Below are 19490 nucleotides of genomic sequence, written 5' to 3' on the forward strand. Positions count from 1 at the left end.
GTATATTACCCTATTCCTTTGGAAAGAAGGGGGTTCCTCTTATTTTTTTAATAATATAAAGAGCGCCTGCATCTTGGAGGTTGAGAGCATGAACGCTCTGACAAGCTGACACCCTCTGGCTTGCCATCAACAACACATCCATGATTTCCTGGTAGACATGGCCCCAGATGCCCTGTTCTTAACAGAAACATGGTTATATGAGACATCTCTGCCAGATGTCATTGTTGCACTCCTGCATCACTATTGCATCCTTAGGGGCCGATTCCGATCTGGGTGGGAAGGCCACCGAACGCGATCCGGCCGGAAAAACTATGCGCCGTACGCGTGTTTTCCGCCCGACTCGTACAGCTGTACGAGCGAGCAAGTACGATGCGGGCTATATGAAACTGACCGAGCGACTCGTTTCTGGGTCCGAACCGCTCGTACGTCTCAGTCGTAAGCTAACCGTGGCGTGCAATGGATGCGATTCAAGGCCGAGCCAGTACGATGCACACGTCGGACAGCCTGTGCGAGCCGGAGTGTCCGGCTCGCACATTGTCCGGGTTGTTGCCTTTGGGGGTCCGCGTTGGACCAGCTGTCACCCGCAGCCCTACGACTCGGACACACATGGGTCTCCCTAACACAGGCATGTACGGTGCGGATGGCACCTATGCGTACCCACTGTAGGGCGCGCACCCATTCAGTCAATGGGAGCCCATGTACGCGTCGTACGACCGGCTCCCATTGACTTCTATGGGAGTCCGACCGAACCGAGTCCGACAGCATACGGTCGCATCGTACTCGCTCGGTCGGACTGCAGGACTCCGGCTCGGTCGGAAAGCACTCCGGATCCGGATCGGTCAGAGTGCTTTCCGACCCGGATCGGAATCGGCACCTTAGAAGGGATCTTAAAGGCAAGATAGGTAGTGGCATAGATAAAGACATTTTTTCATTGTAAGATAGAGGAGCCACCTTTTCTGTCTTGTGAAGCCCTGCTCTTCTCATTTAGCCTCATGACTAAATGCATGATTTTTGACACCCTAATTTACTCACCCCCTATCTATGCTGGGAATTGCTGCTCTACAATCCCCAATGCAATTTCAACTTTTATACTTAAAAGCACCAATTGTTTTTTGCGTTGGAGACTTAAATATGCACTTGGAAGATGTCACCTACACACTTAGTCAAGCTCTAGACCTGAGCACTCTCACCTGTGTTCTATTAAATTCTTCCTCCACTCATTAAGCAGGTCACTTGCAAGACCCCATTTTTTCTAGTATTATAGGCCTTACCACGAACTCGCCCATTCCGTGACTCTGGTCCAACCATTTTGCAGTGGCCTTCTTTATAACTTTTCATTCTTCACCCACTCCAGTGGCAGATGGGCCCAACGTTATGGCTAAAAACTGGGCCAAACTAGACACTTCTGCCTTCAATATGTGTCTGTTGAGTACCGTACCTCAACTACCACAGAGGTTTGACCTAGATCAACCTACGTTCGATAACTGGCTTTGAGACTCTTTAGATATAACTTTAGCAGCTAAATCTAAATCCTCATCCAGGCAACATTCCCCTGCCCCCTGGTTTAATGAGTTCTTACAGGCAGAGAAGAAACTCTGCAAGCGATTGGAAAGGGCTTGGAGAAAGTTATGTGATGTGAACTCAAAAACTAAATACAAAATAGCTCTGAATCAGTGCCACGTGCAATGCAGAAACGCTTGAGCCTTTACTATTCAGAAAAATCTCTTAAGCACAAAACAGCCCCAAAACACTTTTTAAAGTGGTCCATGACCTGTCAGACCCCAGTATTACTGCTCCTCCTCCTTCACTGTCACAAGCTCAATGTGAGAAGCTTGCTGGCTTCTTTGTTAAAAAGGTGGCCGATATTCAGCTAACCCCGCTACAACTAGGAATGACAATATCCAGCCAAGGAGTAATAATCCAAGCTCCAACTCCACTTTACCTTCCACCAGGGAAGAAAATCCCTTGTGGACAGGCTTACCTCTAGGACTGCAATGCCTGCTCTCTATTCTTATCTTTTGGACCTATTACAGGCAATTAAATCAGGCTCACCATTAGATCCTCTCCCTCCAGAAACTGAGCACATTGAAGCCACACCTTATGCAGCTGGTGCTTGAACTTCTAAACTCCTCTTTAAGTGAGAGGCATCTGCCTAAAGCAAGAAAGCATGTCATGGTTCTCCCTATGCTAACTCCTCTTTAAGTGAGAGGCATCTGCCTAAAGCAAGAAAGCATGTCATGGTTCTCCCTATGCTAACTCCTCTTTAAGTGAGAGGCATCTGCCTAAAGCAAGAAAGCATGTCATGGTTCTCCCTATGCTAACTCCTCTTTAAGTGAGAGGCATCTGCCTAAAGCAAGGAAGCATGTCATGGTTCTCCCTATGCTAAAAATAACCCACTTGAACTCGGACAACTGGTCCAATTTTAGACCCATTTCTCTGTTACCTATTCTAGCCAAGATATTGGAAAAACATGTAAACACACAGCTTGCCTCATTTTTGGAGCCCCAGGATGCTCTCCATCCCTCCCAGTGAGGCTTCAAAGCCAGGCAGAGCACCGAATCAGGTCTTCTAGGAGTCACAGAACAATTGAGGCGGTTCCTGGATATGAGCGGCACAGCCGCACTGATTGTATTAGATCTCAGCACTGGTTCCAATACTGCTTCCCACGATATTCTTGCTGAAAGGCTAAACGAACTGGGCCTCCAAGGTACTGTGCTTGCATGGCTATCCACCTTCTTGATGGACTTCACTATTCAGGTCTTGGTGACAAATGTTGTGTCTGGCTCGCACTCACTTACCTCAGGAGTTTCGCAGGGCTCCGCCCTTAGTCCCATGCTCTCTACCATCTTCATTCACCCTTTGGTGGACCTGGTGGAAAGTTGCAGACTAACCCTGTTTTCATATACGCACAGTGGTAGAAGAGGGCGCGATCGAAGGGGCATGCCGTGTCCATACTTTTTCAATTTATGAAATACTGGTCCCTTACTTTTTGAAAAAAGGGACTGTCCCAGGACGGTTAATTCCCACAGTTTAAATACTTCCGCTGAAGTGTCATTTAGTGAGTCTTCAGTGCTGTGAAACTGAAGCAGGGCAGACAGCCAAACAAGCCTTTTTGCCAGGGTGCCTGCTTTCTTGAAAGAACTGCAAATGCACGCTACAAGTTAATCTGCAAATGTAAAGGCTAATCTACAAATGTAAAGTATGCTTTGGAGCCGGTACTGTCTTTAATTGATCTAATCACTCGAAGCTTTGTGATGACAAAGATTTATTATTTTTGAGTGGTAGCACAAAGAGTTATCAACTGAGCTGTGAAGTGTGAGCTTTTAATTGTAATTATATAGCACACTTACTACCCCTGGAGGTGTTTAAGGGACAGTGATGTGAAAAAATGCATTGTGAACACTCTGGGTATTACTAAAATCTATATCTTAGAAACACCATTTTATCTTACACCTTTTTGTGCATTTTGTAGCAGTCTATCTTACAATGTGTGTGCTGTAAGGTTTTTTTTTTTCCTAAGACCTGCTTTTCCCTGCTCTTGACCTCCCTCCCATCCCCAAACAACCAGTTGAAAATAATGACTTACATATTCACAGTACTTTCTGTCACAGGCTGTGATCTTGTTGCATTAAACATACACAAGTCAGTATTCTCCACTGCACCAACCAGGGTTTTATTCTGTGGCTCTCTGGTTACACACAGACCTCTGCAGTGCATTAACTAATAGAGGCTTCATAATGTACTGTAGTACATTTCCCAATGAGTAAAACCTTTTTTTTTTATTTATTTTTCATTTAAGCTGTACTTTATTTTATATATAGCTGCCAGACGGTGAAAGACCAAAAAAAGGTACAGAATATTTTATTTTTTAGCCACACTTTTGACCCCACGCTCACTGACCCTGCCCCCACAGCATGCTGGATTACAGGTCCCATACTTTTTGCAATGCACTTCGATATGCAGACAACACCCAGATCATCTTTTCTTTATCATCTGTGTGGGAAGTTCACTCGGAAGATCTTAACTCCTGCCTCCGCCTTCTCTCCACTTGGATGAACACTAACTCCTTGAAATTAAATGGTGACAAGACTCAGATTATGGTTCTGGGTAAGCATCCCCAGCTTTGGGGGCACCAACACTGGACTGCTGCATTGGGAGTGCCTCCGGAACCTACCAATAAAGTGAAGAACCTTTGGCTTCTGGCTTGACCCTACCCTGTCCATAAAGCCACAGGCGGGTAAAGTAGCCTTCACATGTTTCGCCACCATGAAATGGCTTAAAAGGATCCTGTGGATTCATCCTTTCTCTGTTCAAAGAACAGTTATCCAAGTCATGATACTATCAAGCTAGATTATGGCAACATACTGTACGTGGGGGCAAATAAGGCTGAGATAAGATGCCTCCATGTGGTTCAGAAGTCTGCTGCCAGGCTCCTGTTCAGCCTCCCGAAACACTCTTCTGCATCTGGCCTTGTTTGCAATTTCCAGTGTCTTACAGTGAACAAGCTAATACATTTCAAAGCACTTTGCTTTATGCACAAAATCAGTTTGTGCTTGGGACCTCGGTACCTGCAGAAATTGATGGTTCCTTGCAGTGGCAGCTGGCAGGGAAAAGGGTAGTGAGGCAGACATTCTTTTTTTTTTAACACTTACCTTCTCACAGCCGCCATCTCTCCTCAGCCCCAGTACTAGAAGCAGGACGCACACAGGCTCCACTAAGCCAATCACAATGCTGCAATGGGAGGCTGTGCATATTTCCCTCCAGGCTGTGGCTCACAGCCTGGAGGGGAACATGCGAAGTGCACACGACTGTTTGGCCGGCCCAAGACAGCTGACGGAACAGTCATGCGCACTTAGAGTGTGCTCACCACACCTCCCCCTGTGACCCCAGCCTCTCCCCAGCCTAACCTAGCCCCGTAGCGAAGAAAAATAAAATGCTACTAACAATGTTATCATTTTATTTTTCCATTCTTCTGCTCTGAAAGCAGTGAGACGACGCTCCTCCGCCTTTGCGGAGGAGCAGCCCCTGGTTACCTGCCCCCCATCCTGCACCCTGCGCTTGAGCAATCGACTTCTTTTTACATTCTCTAGAGTCAAACGCACCAGAGTAGGGGGCTGCTCCTTCTCCCTTCTGGGCCCCGCGTTATGGAACTCCCTTCCCGTGTCTTTGCGATGCTGGGCCTTCCTATCTACCTCCAGCAAGGAACTGAAGACCTGGTTCTTCTCTAAGCTGTTCTGCCTGTCCTCTAAACGCTGGGACACTGGTGGTAGCCACGTGCTATAAAGAACTCAATAAATAATGAGCTTATGTGGCGTCAAACTGACGGCGCATTAAATGGCAAAATGATAGGCATAGTGTGAGGTACAAGTATCTTATTATAGTGCGGCGCATTGAAGAGCGTGTCCTGTGGTGCCCAGATAGGAGTCACAATGAGGCATCTTCTGTGGCTTGCCTGTACTGGTATTCTTATGTAAAGTAGACTGGCACATTCAAAGGCAGACAGTGCCGGCTTTAGGGCAGTGCGACCGGTGCAGCCGCACTGGGCGCTGACCTGTGGAGGGGGGGGGGGCTGACCTCAAGAGGGGGGCTGTGTTAAGCAATTATTAGAGATGAGGGGCACTTTTGCCTAGTGGGTAGTACGAGAATACGAGGAGAAGGTCATAGGGGTAGGGGACGCCATAAACGTTTGTCGCAACCAGGCGCCAACAGTGCTAAAGTCGGCCCTGAAGGCAGAAGGGTGGGGTGATTCTGAAATACTGCAGCACGTTGATCGTGATTTTAACAGCACAAGAGACACACACAGTGTCCACTGCCTGCAGTGTGGTGTCGCATTCCCTACAGTTAAATTCACAAGACAACTCCATTCATGCCTGTCATCACAACAAAAAAGTTTTCTCCACGTGAATACATGGGCAGACTTGTGAATGCCTGCCTCGCTCATTCCAAGGTAAACCAGTCAGTACAATTTCCCAGGGCAGGGTGTCTGTCTGGTGAGGGAGAAGTGGGGTGGGCTTGAGAGGGCTGCAGCGGACATGGGGGTGGGAGGAAGAGAGGGGTCCATATAAACCTGACTCCCCGAGCCGGGCGATGACCAAGTGAACTGCGCGCACTGGGACGCCCCGGCCCCTTTCTCTGGTGCTCCCCAATTAGGGCTCTTGCCTGACGTCATGTCTGTCTGAGATTGGCTGCTGCTGTTCTGACAGCCTCACACAGGCAGCGAGGGAGAAGGAAAACTTTTCCAAGACTTTTCCAGCCGGTCTCCTGGCGTGTACACACTTCCTCACGCGCACATACAAGCACGGGGACTCTGGCAGCCGGCTTCCACATCTGCTCTCAACAGCAGCCTCCCGGGAACACCTCAATCTTCGCCTCCTCTGCCATCTTTTTATGTCAGCTGCTGTTTTAAGCAGCTCGGGTCTTCCCGTCGCCCCCTCCCTCGTGCCAGCAATGTTTTAAGAGCTCTGGGCTACAACTTGTCTGTCTTTGTTGCTGGAAGTGTTCTTTCACTCTAGGCAGGGGGGTCCCATAGGTGGAGTGGAAGGAGGCACTCCGGGGGCAGAGGCGGGGGTGCTGAGAGGAGTTCAAGGCAAAACCAAGGAGGGGTTTGAAACCGAACAAAAAAAAGTGCAAACTTAAAAGAGAGGTGAACCGTTTGCGTTTTTCTTTTCGCGGAGTGGATATGGAAGTGCACTGGGTCAGGTGGAGCCTGGTGCTGTGTGCCTGTCTCCCGGCGGGACAGCCTGACCCTGCCGAGGCCGGCAGGGTGCGGAGGTTCTCCTACGTGGTGCAGCAGCACCAGGGCCAGGCCGGCTTCAGCGCCCCGGCGCCGCTCTGGGGAGGGCACCAGAGGACTTACAGCGTGGAGCTCAGCGGCCACCACCGCAGCGGCGGCGGCACCGGGGGCACCCAGGAGAGGACCCGCCGCATGAGCCCGCTGGGCCCCGGCCTGCAGCTCCGCCAGCACGTCCAGCTCGGGCCCGGCGTACAGCTGCACCAGCAGGCGCCCGGAGGAGGAGGTGGCAGCAGCCAGGCGGCGGTGCGGCACAACAGCCAGCAGCAGAGCGGGGGGCACAGCTCCTCACACAGCACAGTGCAGAAAGTGACCCGCAGCAGCCCCCAGCAAGTGCACCAGAAACACCAGCTGCAGGGGTAAGCAGGAGTAAAGGTGCTGCCGCTTCATATACAGTAGCACCGTGTGGCTAATGACATGTAAATGTTTACTTTATATGCGCAATATTTAGCTCATCGAGTAACATGTTAAATAGAATGCCAAGTGTAGGCAGCATAGTGTAATACACAGAATGTAAATACACAGCTCGCGCCTGGTATTTATTACACGAGAATAATATATTGCACATAATCTGACACATGAAATATATTCTATAAGAGGCGCACTTGTAGAGTGCATGTTTACCTGAGGAGTCTCTTGATGCTACTGAGAGATTACGCAAGTATTATTACCCAACTCAGTGTTGCTCGTTTAATATAGTCTTCAGTCGGATGAAAGGGTAAATAGGTTTAAAACCGGTACAGGTTTTAAACCTATATATAGGTATAGGTTTTAAACCGGTGCCAGGTTTAACACCGGTACACACAAAGTACCACATATAAAGCCAAATAATTAAATAAACTCCCAGTAATACACTCAAGTAATGTCATGCACATGCACCTTTGCATAGCTCACTTCCACTAATAGATTTGTAACACATAACATTCTCTGTAATACCAATACGACTCACTCACGAGTAATACACATACATGCATGCATTGCAAATTGTCACACACTCCCATTAACAATCCTACTGCAATGCACACACCGTTACCAGTGCATCCCTAACCACGCACGGACTTTAAAGGACGCTCTGTATGACATAACCTCAATCTAGTGGCACAGGTATGTCATGTAATGCGCCTACTGTAATATAACACATATCACAGTCTCATTCCTATGCATACTTTAACGCACACTTTGAAACTCCTACGCTATAATCAAGGACACTGGAATTGTGCAATTAAGTGGCGTTTTTTCGCATAGTTATGGTGTTGCCACATTTGCCACATAATCCATAATCTGCTACATAAACTGCAGATTTTAACAACAAAAAATGTGTTACTACCTCACACAGTTCAAAAGCTTCTAAAAACGCAGCTACATGTGTTGCCAGGCAGTAGAAGGACCTTTATAGAGGTTGGTTGAAAACACAAAGCAGCCCTGGACATTTTATCACACTTGGAGGGGTGTGGGTGGGATGGGGAGGGGTGTTGGTGCAAGTGTGAAGCACTGCTGCTTAAGTAAACTGGCCCCTGGCGCTGCTGCTTTGCAGTGCCAACCAGCCTCCAGTAAACAATCTGGCCCCCACAGCTCCAAAACCGGCCCACATCGTTTCAGCATCCCAGGTAAATACCTGATGCCTGCTATGGCCAGTCCGGCCCTGTATATTTGGGCATTAAACTTGCACTAACGAGGTGCAACCTATGTCCGGACAGTGCTACAGATGTAATAAACATTAGGAAATAATTAGGTAAAACCATCAGAAAATAAGTACCAAATTTGTCAATATGCCTCTTCCCTTCCGAACTTTAAAGGTGAACTTCTTCAAATGGGAATAGAAAAGCTTGGGAACTTTTTCACGTTCTCTTTGCACCCCACAACGCTAGTGGATACACACACTTGTAGGCATGAAGAGCGCACTCGGAACATGACACAGTTGCCTCATCAACCCCCCACTTCCCGCCACCCGACCTGCAGCGGGCAGTCCGGCGTCTCCAGTGTGCCGCTGCGTCACGCGCCGCAGGGCGGAAGTGGCCCCCTGAGTGCGTTTTTGAGACTGTGCGTCGTGTGTCTGCCAGTGTTCAAGCTGCACCCCGGGGCCTTTCCCACAGCACTGCCTGATACTGTACCACTCGTGGCTATCCTGTGTGCTGCCGAGGAATGTTGGTCGGAGGCCAAGCGAGAAGCAGCATGTCCCGTTCTGTCAAAAGAGGCCGTGGCGGGAGCTGGAGCGAGACAGAAGCGCGGGGGTCTTTGCGGGGATCACGGAATCAGGAACACCCCACAGAGCTCCGCTCGTCACAGAAACGAAAACGGAAACTGCTTAAAAGGGATAAACAATTATTACGTGTGACAGTGCGCGGGTTGTCTGAATCTTCCCTGGCGCAGGGTTGGGGCAAGGAAGATTAAGTAACCCCTTATATACAGTGCTTTATCCAACCGACAAGTGCCACGGCACTTTGGTGGACGGGTAGCATGCTCCTTCGCAGGCTAGGCTTGGTTGGAAGGGTGTGTGAGTGTAGAACGGCGTATGTGGCTGGTGTTTTTGTTTTGTGTGTGATGACCAGAGTGTTGCTCTATTGTCGTGTAATATTTCGCGTTGTATGAGCGTGTAAAATGGAGAGAAGACGGTTGAGGAATGGAAGGCACCCAGTGCTTTAAATTCGCCGGTACTGAGTATTTTATTTTAAGAGGGAGAGTACTGGCTCTTTTCAAGAGTGACATACGTTTAATTTGACAGTTCCGGCACTTCTCTGATGTGGCCTATGTTGGAAGTGTTATTATTTCATGTGCTAGCATGCGCTTTATAAATACAAACCTCTTTCCCTCTCCTATCCCGCAACTTACCCTTCTCTATCCAAATAATTGAATAACATATCCACCACTCAAATTACTTCATACTTCACTATACTAATTTTTAACACTAATACTTTATGGGTTCTGGAGTAGCGTCCTACTCGCGAAAGCGCTTCAACACCCATCAGGGATAACAGGTGCTACATGAATGCAAACCTTTCTTCCCTTTTATCCCTCCGCTACCCTTCTCACTCCAAATAACTGACTAATATCCACCACTCAAATTACTTTCATGTTTCACCATACTAATTCAGCACTAATCCTTTATGGGTTTCCGGTGTAGCGTGCTTCAACACCCCATCAGGGGTAACAAGCGCTATATACATACAAACTTTTTTTTCCCCCTCTTCTATCCTTCTGCTATCCTTCCGATTCCAAATAACTGACTAACCTATCCACCACTTAAAAATGTACTTGCATGTTTCACTATACTAATTCAACATTAATCCTCTATGGGTCCCAGAGTAGCGTGCTACTCGCCGAAAAAGCGCTTCGACGCCTCGTCAGGGGTAGTAAGCGCTATATAAATGAAATCACAATACAATGTGGTGAAAAGTGAGAAGCAGTAACTTGCTCTTGTCATGTTGCTGTGGACCTGGAGCTGCATTTTTTCCGAAAGTGGAGCCAAGAGTAATGAGAGATACGTAGGTGTGCGAGTGACTTTTATCCTCTTGTGGAAGATTGGTTCTTGGTCGATGTGGTCCAAAGTCATCTATTGCCTTCCTGATTGTGGTCTTGGATGTTTCTTGTCTTTGATGCGATTCCATACATTTGATGTCTGTACTGTGAAAGATTTCCATCAGTGCTCATTTTCTTATATTTGCTGAACCTACATGTGCATAATGGGTCATACACAAACAGGTTTACACGCAGTTAGGACACATCACCAGTTGACACACACAGTGTGCATTGCTATTCTTACAGTACCCATTTTTCCTTATATACACCCTCCACCACGTGTCTTGTGAATACTGCATGGATTGGAGCACTTTCTGCACACTTTATGGCAGGTCCAGTTGGAACCAAGTTAGGAGCACTGACAAGTGTTGCTGGAGCATTCTAAAACTTGTATGAATTGCCAAAGACGGCTCTTCCTTTCTGGTAGTTAAGCAAACGTGCATGTCATGTCACAGGAGATTCCTCTTACAATCTGGATACACCGATGATAGCACGCCCATTCATGAACTATAGCCCTCATTACAAGTATCATGTGATTTGGTGCAAGTTTAGCGTGGGGCTGGAATGTACAATTCGGGCTGTTTCCCTGCACCAAATTCCATCTACTTTGAGTTTTTCCTCCGGAACAGGGGTGTAACAGCTAGTAGTGGGGGCCTATGTGCATAACCAGGCATATATTACTCGCAAGCACAGCACACACCTGCACAAATGTTTCCTGTGCTAATTATTCGCATTCTCGGAGTATTGCAGAATTTGCAGCTAAAAGATGAGTCTCTCATAAGAAGACAAACTGACAGTTCCATCTTTACCAGTGTGGAGAAGGCTTTGCAGAGCATAATTCAGGCGCATCAAGATTCTGAATTATGAAGTGGCTGCCCGAACTCGTGACATTTGTCTACATAGTTTTCATCAGGTCGGATCTGTGGAAAGTTTGGTGGGCAAGCACCAGGGTTGGATTGGGATTAGAAATCTGCTCATCCCCCTGCCTCCGCTCAGTATACATACATTAATGGGCCGGCCCAGAGAGAGAAAGGGAGTGACACCTCTGCCTGTTGCTAAACGGGAGGTAATGAGCGCCCATCTAGAAAGGCCACTCAGGCACCCACTGGGCCGCTGGCTGTATCCCAACAACACAGACACCGCCCAAATCGGCCCCACCAGACTACTCAAATAAGCAGCCCACAGCTGGAACTGGACACCGGCCCCTCAGGCATTGCCCGAGTGCCCGCATTACCAATCCGACACTGGCAAGCACCACACATTCTAGGTTTTGCGCACCACAGAGTATTCAGAAAATCAACCATTTAGCATGCTATCTCCCATTTTGAGGTTCGAAATACTTAATGATGGCCTAATAAAGCTTGGATTTTTAAATCTTTAAGAAGAATAGGCTATCACATATATGGGGCATGCGAACCATAGCTCACTTAGTACTGCGTGCAAGAAGAGAGAAAAAGCAGCTATACTAGATATTGGAAAACAACTGTTACAACGCATGCATTACAACGCATGCTTTTATCCCACATGCTATTATAACAACAAGCATTGGCATAGCCAATAGGTCTTGCTTTTGGGACCTTATAAGTATTTAGTTATGCAGCACCATATCCTTGGTGCAACAACAACAACTGTTGCATAACTAAATACTTATAAGGTCCCAAAAGCGATACCTATTGGCTAGGCAAAAGCTTTTTTTTAAATGTTTTAGGTTCTGGTCTATGGTTTAACCTGTGTTTTTGGGTGGTGTATATAGAAGGTAAAAAAAAAAAAATCAGCCAATACCAGTATTTCTCCCGCTTTTATTACGGAGTTAAAACGAGGCACACATCAGGAAAACACTTTAAAAAGTGTTCTTGTGCTGCCTAAAGTATTCATGAATGCTAATAAACCTGAACTGGGTAAGGTAGCCATCCTGGCTCCAGGGTATTCCCAAACTTTGGGAATGTAAAGTGACAGGCGCCAATTAAGGCTGACTGGAAAGTTATGGGCTCAAAGTATCTACTCAAAAGTAATGTACATTTACATATGAAAATATGACGTTGCACAGTTTCAAAACGTGTTTTTTCCGTCAATTTTTTTTTTTTGCAACCGGCCACTGCCGTCATTTGTTATCGTTGTCGGAGCTGGATAGTTGTACTAAGTTATGCGGGTGAAGAGGGATAGCATGTGTCTTGGTTAAATGAACAGCTCCTTAATCTGGCAACAATAAGATGGTGGCGGGGACTCTCCACCGCCCCTGGGGGCGGGTCTGTGACACCTGCAGCCCCAGGGGCGCGCGCCCGCCCGCCTGTACCGGCCAGCCAGCCATGTAAAAGGCTGCAATGCTGCCACGCTCGCAGAGCCCTTCTGGGGTGACGTCCTGCACTCGTAGGACGGAAGGACACTGGTCACTTGCATAGTCCTTTTGGAACAGATGTGAAATTCCAAACCCAGTAGAATCCAGAGTTGCACTGCCTGAGTGGGTTCCTGTAGGATGTCTTGCCAAAAATACCCTGCAAATACCAAAAAAGTCCAGAAAAAACAAACACATTTCTTCTCTTTCCATGACAGATGGCTACAACAAATGGGCTGGGCTCTACCGCTAACCAGAAAACCCTGCTAACCCTGGGCATTTCTGAAAACTTGAGACTATGGGGAATCGAAGATGGTGTGGGCCTGTATGGATCCCAGCATATTTTCTTACCAAGAATGTCGTGCAAATGTTTAAGACTGGGTTGAAAATAACAATTTTGCCCATATTTATGTGACAGAAATTTTGGGCACATTCAGCCAAAACCAAACATTTTACCACTTTGTGTTCCGCCCAGTCTCCCAAGAAAAAAAAAGTAACTCACGTTTGGTTAGGCCCAAGGTGGGCACAACACATGTAAGCGGAATGGACCCAAATCTTAAACACGTAAAGATCAAATTGATATTACCACTGGCTCACACAGGCCAACATTTTACTGGTTCCTTTCTAGTGCGATAGGCCATGCACAAATGTGGGATACTGTTTTTATCAGAAGTGTGGGTATAAAGGACTTTTGCTGTTGGAAGCAAGCTACAAAATGTTTTTGTCACATATATATGTGGAAATTGTTTTGCACATACTTTGACATTTATTGAGCATTCTGGGTAAGACAAAGTGGTAATATCCATACAAGCCTCACGATCCTGGACTACCCCATGTATTTGGTTCTCAAAAATTTCTGGGGCATGCATTTTTTCTGTGTCCCAGCCAATCATGGGCACTATGTTGCAGCCATCAACCCCCACCGCCCAGACTGGAAACCACGAGGTAACATTTTTTTTACCATAATTATGCCATCTATAGAGCATCCTGTATACAAAAACATACTGGGATCAACGCAATCCACAACAAACACTCTGGGTCGGGTAGGGTTCCATAGGTGCCAGTTGACACTGAGCTAAAATACTGCAACCACCGCCCATAGAGTGTGAGAGGTATTTAGGAAATGTTAGGCATAGTGTTGCAGTTTGGAAAGTAATCTGGTAAAGAAAATGTACTGGAATCAACACAAACACCATCACCTTGGACTACGCAGAATGTGACTAGGATTTAACAAAAGTTTTGGGTTGATAGGTTTTGCTGAGAACTGGCCAAGCCTAACTACTGCATCTAACCACATCCCCAGAATTATTACTATTCAAACGGAAATATCTTGCTCTTTACATGTTGCATTTTGGAGCCTTAACTGTCCCAAGCAATAGACCCACGACACTGTTTTAATCTCATAAATATGCAGTTTGATTACAATGGCTGAAAATGCCAAAACTACACTATTAATTAAGCACTTCATAAAAACAAGCTATTAGCGAAAAGCAAAAGCATTTGTTCATGCTTATATAACTTCCATGTAACATCAGAGTACAGTGAGAAGTCTCATTTCACCCTTACTTCAAACTCTAATGTAATTCTGTAAACATAAGTGCACTTCAATCACTTTCCGTAAGAATCCCAGCCTCAACAGCTGCCATGCGCAGCATAGCTCAAAATATTCTTAAGAGAAGGCAGCTTTATTATGTGCTTCCAACTACAACTAGGAGTAAAGAGGTTCAATATTTCTCCTAGGCAAAGGCGATGAATACCCTACACTGCCTATTGGTTGGAAATTGGTCACTCAGTCTCTGTACACATGGAACTAATGTTTTCACCTTGTTGGGTCCTATAGACATTCAGGTCGAAAGCATTACTAAACTGGTCAAGACCAGTCTGCCAATTCCTCACAGAAATTAATTGATACTACCACTTATAGTGACTAACAATCTGACTGGAGTTATACCACCAATAAAACATTGCAGTTCCAGAAGCATTCATGGTGCTCCGAAGCTACAGCCGACCACTGAAATTCCGTCTGCTAACCCCACCGGTGCTGTGGACTTTTGACATGCCTTGCGAATGAACCACCCTTCCAAAGCCCATTGGCAGTCTTGCAACAACGCACACAAGCAACTCCAAGACACCCAACACACAGTCAAATGGCAACACGTCCAAGGCACATTCTGCTGAGAGATGGACTCTACTGAAAACTTCCTTTGAAGGTTAAACATCACAAAAAACATGACTTTAGCAACCCTCCTTCCCTAAATCATAGTCTAATCTCTTGGACAATGACTATTAATCACCAAAAGCTTCAGCAAGATGGACCATCTACGAACTCTTAAAGGCTTGTCATGTATGCTCCTGATCACGTCTGTATACGGCTCCGCGCACTGACTTACCATCAAGTTAAACTATGAACACTAGCAATGATGCCCATCTGCAGCCAGCATCGGCTGTCCAGGTGTCCACATCATAGTGGTGATTTCATTGGGAAGAACGCATTGACCATCATCACTGGGCAACTCACTCTCCAAAAAGATTTATCCCCTAAACTTGCCTACACCCATCCCTGCTCCACGGTGCATGGCTAATAAAAGGAAGCTGAGTGCGCGTGACTTACTTAAATTCAATACTATATACATTAAAGTTTGTTACTAGCGCCGCATGGCTGGCACCACATAACACGATAATCGTCTAAAGGACAACTCTTAAGAGCTGAATTTTGTGTTTCAGCAATGAAAAAAGAAATGATGATATTCAGCTGTATGGGAATAGATAGAGAAGCTTTAGATTTTAGGCTCTTACAAAGGCGGGGCGATTTGCTACAAGGATCTTTGGAGAGTGCACAGTCATGATCCCTTCCTCGTATTCCATTACCGAACGGGCCCTGAAGCCAGTCACAGCGTTCCACCGAAAACCTAATACCTCCCGCAGAAAAAGAAATGTTGTATCAAGCACAAAACTCACGATACTCTAACCCTGAGATACTCTAAAGACAGAGTCCAGCCGGCCAAAAACACACCGGTAACACACAGGAACTCAGACACAAAAAATCATGGCCGTCACCAGCGCATGCGTACACAACCTCGAATGAACAGAGAATTGGTTAGGAAAGCGAAAGCAACAAGCATCGCGGCACCGACACTTTACTTTTAATGTTAAAAGTAAAGCGCAGGTGCCGCGATTATAGCAAAAGTAAAGAAATAGAAAAAAACATCTATTTCTTTACTTTTGGTATAATCGCGGCACCCACGCTTTACTTTTAATGTTAAAAGTAAAGCGCGGGTGCCGCGATTATATTAAAAGTAAAGAAATAGATGTTTTTTTCTATTTCTTTACTTTTGGTATAATCACGGTACCCGTGCTTTACTGTGCCGCGCTTATACCAAAAGTAAAGAAAACACTCTACAAGACATGCTTTAGTAGGTGAGTTTCAAAGTGCTGCTGAAGGCTGGCAGTTCGCACGTGCACGCTCGCGTGAACGCAAGTTTGTCGCCAGCCAACAGCACTTTGAAAACTCACCTACTAAAGTCTCTCCGAGAAGCGCATGCGCGCTGAATCAGCGAGACCTAAAAACGGCTTGCTGTAGGGGGTATAAGGTGTTGGATTTAACTCCAACACCTTCCCTACTGTTGCACAGACTGGAATTGGAATAGTAAATAATACTATTCCAAACTCCAGCACACCCCCGGACAGTTAGTCGGGGTAAAAAATTGCGTTGTAACAGCATGCGGAATAAAAGCATGTGTTGTAACATCATACAACCCTACCTATTAGAAGGGAACATCCAGGCTGGAGATGTTGTTATTATAGAACAGTAGTACTTGGAAGGACTCATTGAGGCAGGTATAGAGTTCCAACATGTGTGCTAGGTAGGAAAAGAAAAAAATATTTCTACCCTTTCCTTTTCAATCTTTGGTACCACATGCAGGCCTAGTTCTGCAGAACACAATTACAAACACAAACACGTGATTAGGTCCTTACTCACGTGCACTGATACAGGGTTACAAATGCACCAAAGCAAAGTAATAATGCAGCGATACATGGTTAGAAATGTAGGCAAGGCTGTGTTATTGGCTACAGGAGCCTTCTGGCCACTCAGACACCAGGACACAGGTATAGCATGAAAAGATGGGCAGAGATGAGGCCTGGAACAGACAGGCTGATGCGCCTGTCTGTTCCAGGCCTCATCTCTGCCAATCTTTTCATGTGTTTTTTTGTGAATCATAGCTTTTGAGGAATATTCGTCCTTACTCATAGAGATCTCCGAGGCATTGCCGTCAACTATGTCTTACACCTTCAGCTAGTCCTAGCCTTTTTTTTTTTAGCTTTGTGGAACTTGTAGTTTCCGTATTGACATTCTAAGACTGGATCAACATTCAAAATTGCGTTGGCTGAAAAGCAAGTTATTGTTGGAACTGCCAAATGAGATATGGAATCACTTAGCAGCTATGCCAGGGATATTTCAGTGTTCAGTTTTCCATTGACTTAAAAAAAATATCTAGATGGTCAAAGAGCAACTACATTTTTATATAACCGCACTAACCAGGTAGTTCTCCTCCTGTTACATACACACTGCCCAGCTGATGAGTCAGGTGGCCAATACCTAAACACCAAACCAGACAACTTTAAACATTTTGTTGCCCCTCCTTGTTTGGAGTCTTAAAAAGGAAGTAAAGCTGTTAGTAGGCAGTAGTTAACACAGGAGATTTTACATAAATTATACTCTTTGCACCTGGGATTTAGGGACATGGATAGGAACTTGGCATAGGAAAATAGCAAATACCCTGCTTGCCTTCTCTGCCCCTATCAAATGCGTTCTATGAAATAAGTACCCTAATTTGCAGGTAGAAAAAATATTGCATGTCATGTTGTTGCAACCCGACTAATTTGAGACACCCTCCCTCTGGTTTCTTGTTTTAGAATACTTGGTGTTTTGTAGTGTCTTTATTTAATATACTCGGGGTACTTTGTCCCATGAAAAGGATGCCATTGCATTCTAATTTTTTTTTCATTTCTTTTGTAGTATTTTTACACAGTAAACACCAAGAATGCACATTATAATTTACTGGTGTCATTAAGTGCCATGCTGGCAAACATATACTAGTAATATTCCTGCAAGGCACAGTAAAACATTCGGTCTTTCGAAAAACATTTTAACTTAGGAGACCACCATTGTGCACAGCTAATTCTGACTCAATGTTAGTGCTTGGAAGTGCTGTATAACTGCATTGTAAATATGTAACTGTACACTCCGATTTTGTCATGCAGTCTGGTGCTAATTCTGTGAAAAATATTCAGATGAAGCAACACTATAACCACAGTTTTGCGGTGCTGTAATACCCATGAATTTAAACTTTAATGTACCTCTGTGTAAAACAGTTACTCAAACATACTGTGATACCACAGTTCTACATACATTTAAGCATCGCTTTACTGGTAAACTTCTCTGACACTCATGATAACAATGGCAGAACAGCCAGATAATTTACATTAGTTCCATAGTGTTCACCTTGTTGTGTGACAGAACATTAATGCTTTCTTTTTGGAGATGCTTTCTGTGGGCGCTGGTACCCCCCGAAAACTTTTTATACTACAACATTTTATCTCAATAGAACGCCCATAAACCTCAATTTCATGAGGCAATGTGTCCCCAAAGTAAGGTACCTACCAGCCAATGTAGGGATAGCCCACGCAACAATTGAGATCTGATTAGCGGATAAATGTAAAGATTTTATTACACAAATTTGAGAGATGTGGTGCAGAGTTATCATGAACAGGTTTGGCAGGTACAGGTAGGAGCGGCGTTGGGGTGGGGGCATGGCGGGCGGCAGGGGAAGTCGACATACGACGGGATAGGGAAAATAAATAAATAGAACGTTTTATAGTGGGCTTGCCTCATCGTCGACTCGGCAATGCGACGAGCGCAAGGTAAGTGGTTTTATTTTTTTATCTATTTATTTTATTTACCCATCTGGTCGTAAGTCAAGTCCCCCACCTCACCGCCTCACCACTTTAACCTGTACCAGACGTGTCAGATCATGAAGTCATTGCTATAAAGGCTCTTAGAAAATAGAGCATTACGGAGTGGCACAAATTTTGAAATATTTTAAGTCCCAAATGAGCAGCAAAATAAAAATAAAAACAGACAGCATCCCCAGCAGCATGGAAATGTTTTGATGGTTCACCCTTAAAATAGAGGGTTTATGAACACTATTTCCCCATATTAAATCACTATAACTGCTAAATCATCGTGCTACAATGGAAGTGTTATATTCTCAGCAAATCAGTGGACAGATTTAATAAATGTCATATTGCCTTATCATTTAAGAACTATCTTAATAGATGGATATTGATTCTGCCCACTATATGCTAATGAAACCCGAAATGTCAGGACAAACTATTTACATGAAAAACTGTAAACTATTACAAACTAATATGGTACAGTGAGCTAGTTGAAGGTCCTTGAAAAAACATATCGTTTTGTGACCAAGCTATGAAGATTTCATCAAGAACAGCAAGAACAACGTCAGGGGGAAACATCCATTTTGAAAAAAGATGGCCAAATACAGGCATAGTTAACATCAATCAATCAATAAAACAGCATTTGTAAAGCACAACACTGTCACCCCTAGGGTAATCTGGGCACTGTATATGAACAAGGGAGGGAATGAGGGCGTTTGTTAGAGGTCCAGCACACATGCCCCCGGTTAGACAGTAGTATCAAAAAGGAGTATGCGGTTCTTGGACAAGGGAAAAGGTTTAAAGAGGAGGTTTAGGATGGTCATGACCTGGTCCAAAAATGGAGACAAGGAGAATCCCTATTTGGGAAGTGGGGCCCTCCCACACCCAAGCCGGGTG

The 19490-nt window shown here is 45.4% G+C and overlaps 1 protein-coding gene across 1 annotated transcript in view; it reads left to right on the top strand.

Annotated features, from left to right (window-relative positions):
* The first annotated feature begins 6268 nt into the window (after window positions 1–6268).
* Window positions 6269–19490, top strand: part of LTBP1 (latent transforming growth factor beta binding protein 1) — a 1238788-nt gene continuing 1225566 nt past the window's right edge. Inside the window, exon 1 of the mRNA XM_085612185.1 lies at window positions 6269–7149. Within this exon, the coding sequence (XP_085468311.1) occupies window positions 6680–7149 (470 nt within the window). The 5' untranslated portion in view covers window positions 6269–6679. The remainder of the gene's footprint in view (window positions 7150–19490) is intronic.

The sequence above is a fragment of the Triturus cristatus genome, chromosome 6, assembly GCF_964204655.1.
Source record: "Triturus cristatus chromosome 6, aTriCri1.1, whole genome shotgun sequence".
Taxonomy (NCBI): Eukaryota; Metazoa; Chordata; class Amphibia; order Caudata; family Salamandridae; genus Triturus; species Triturus cristatus.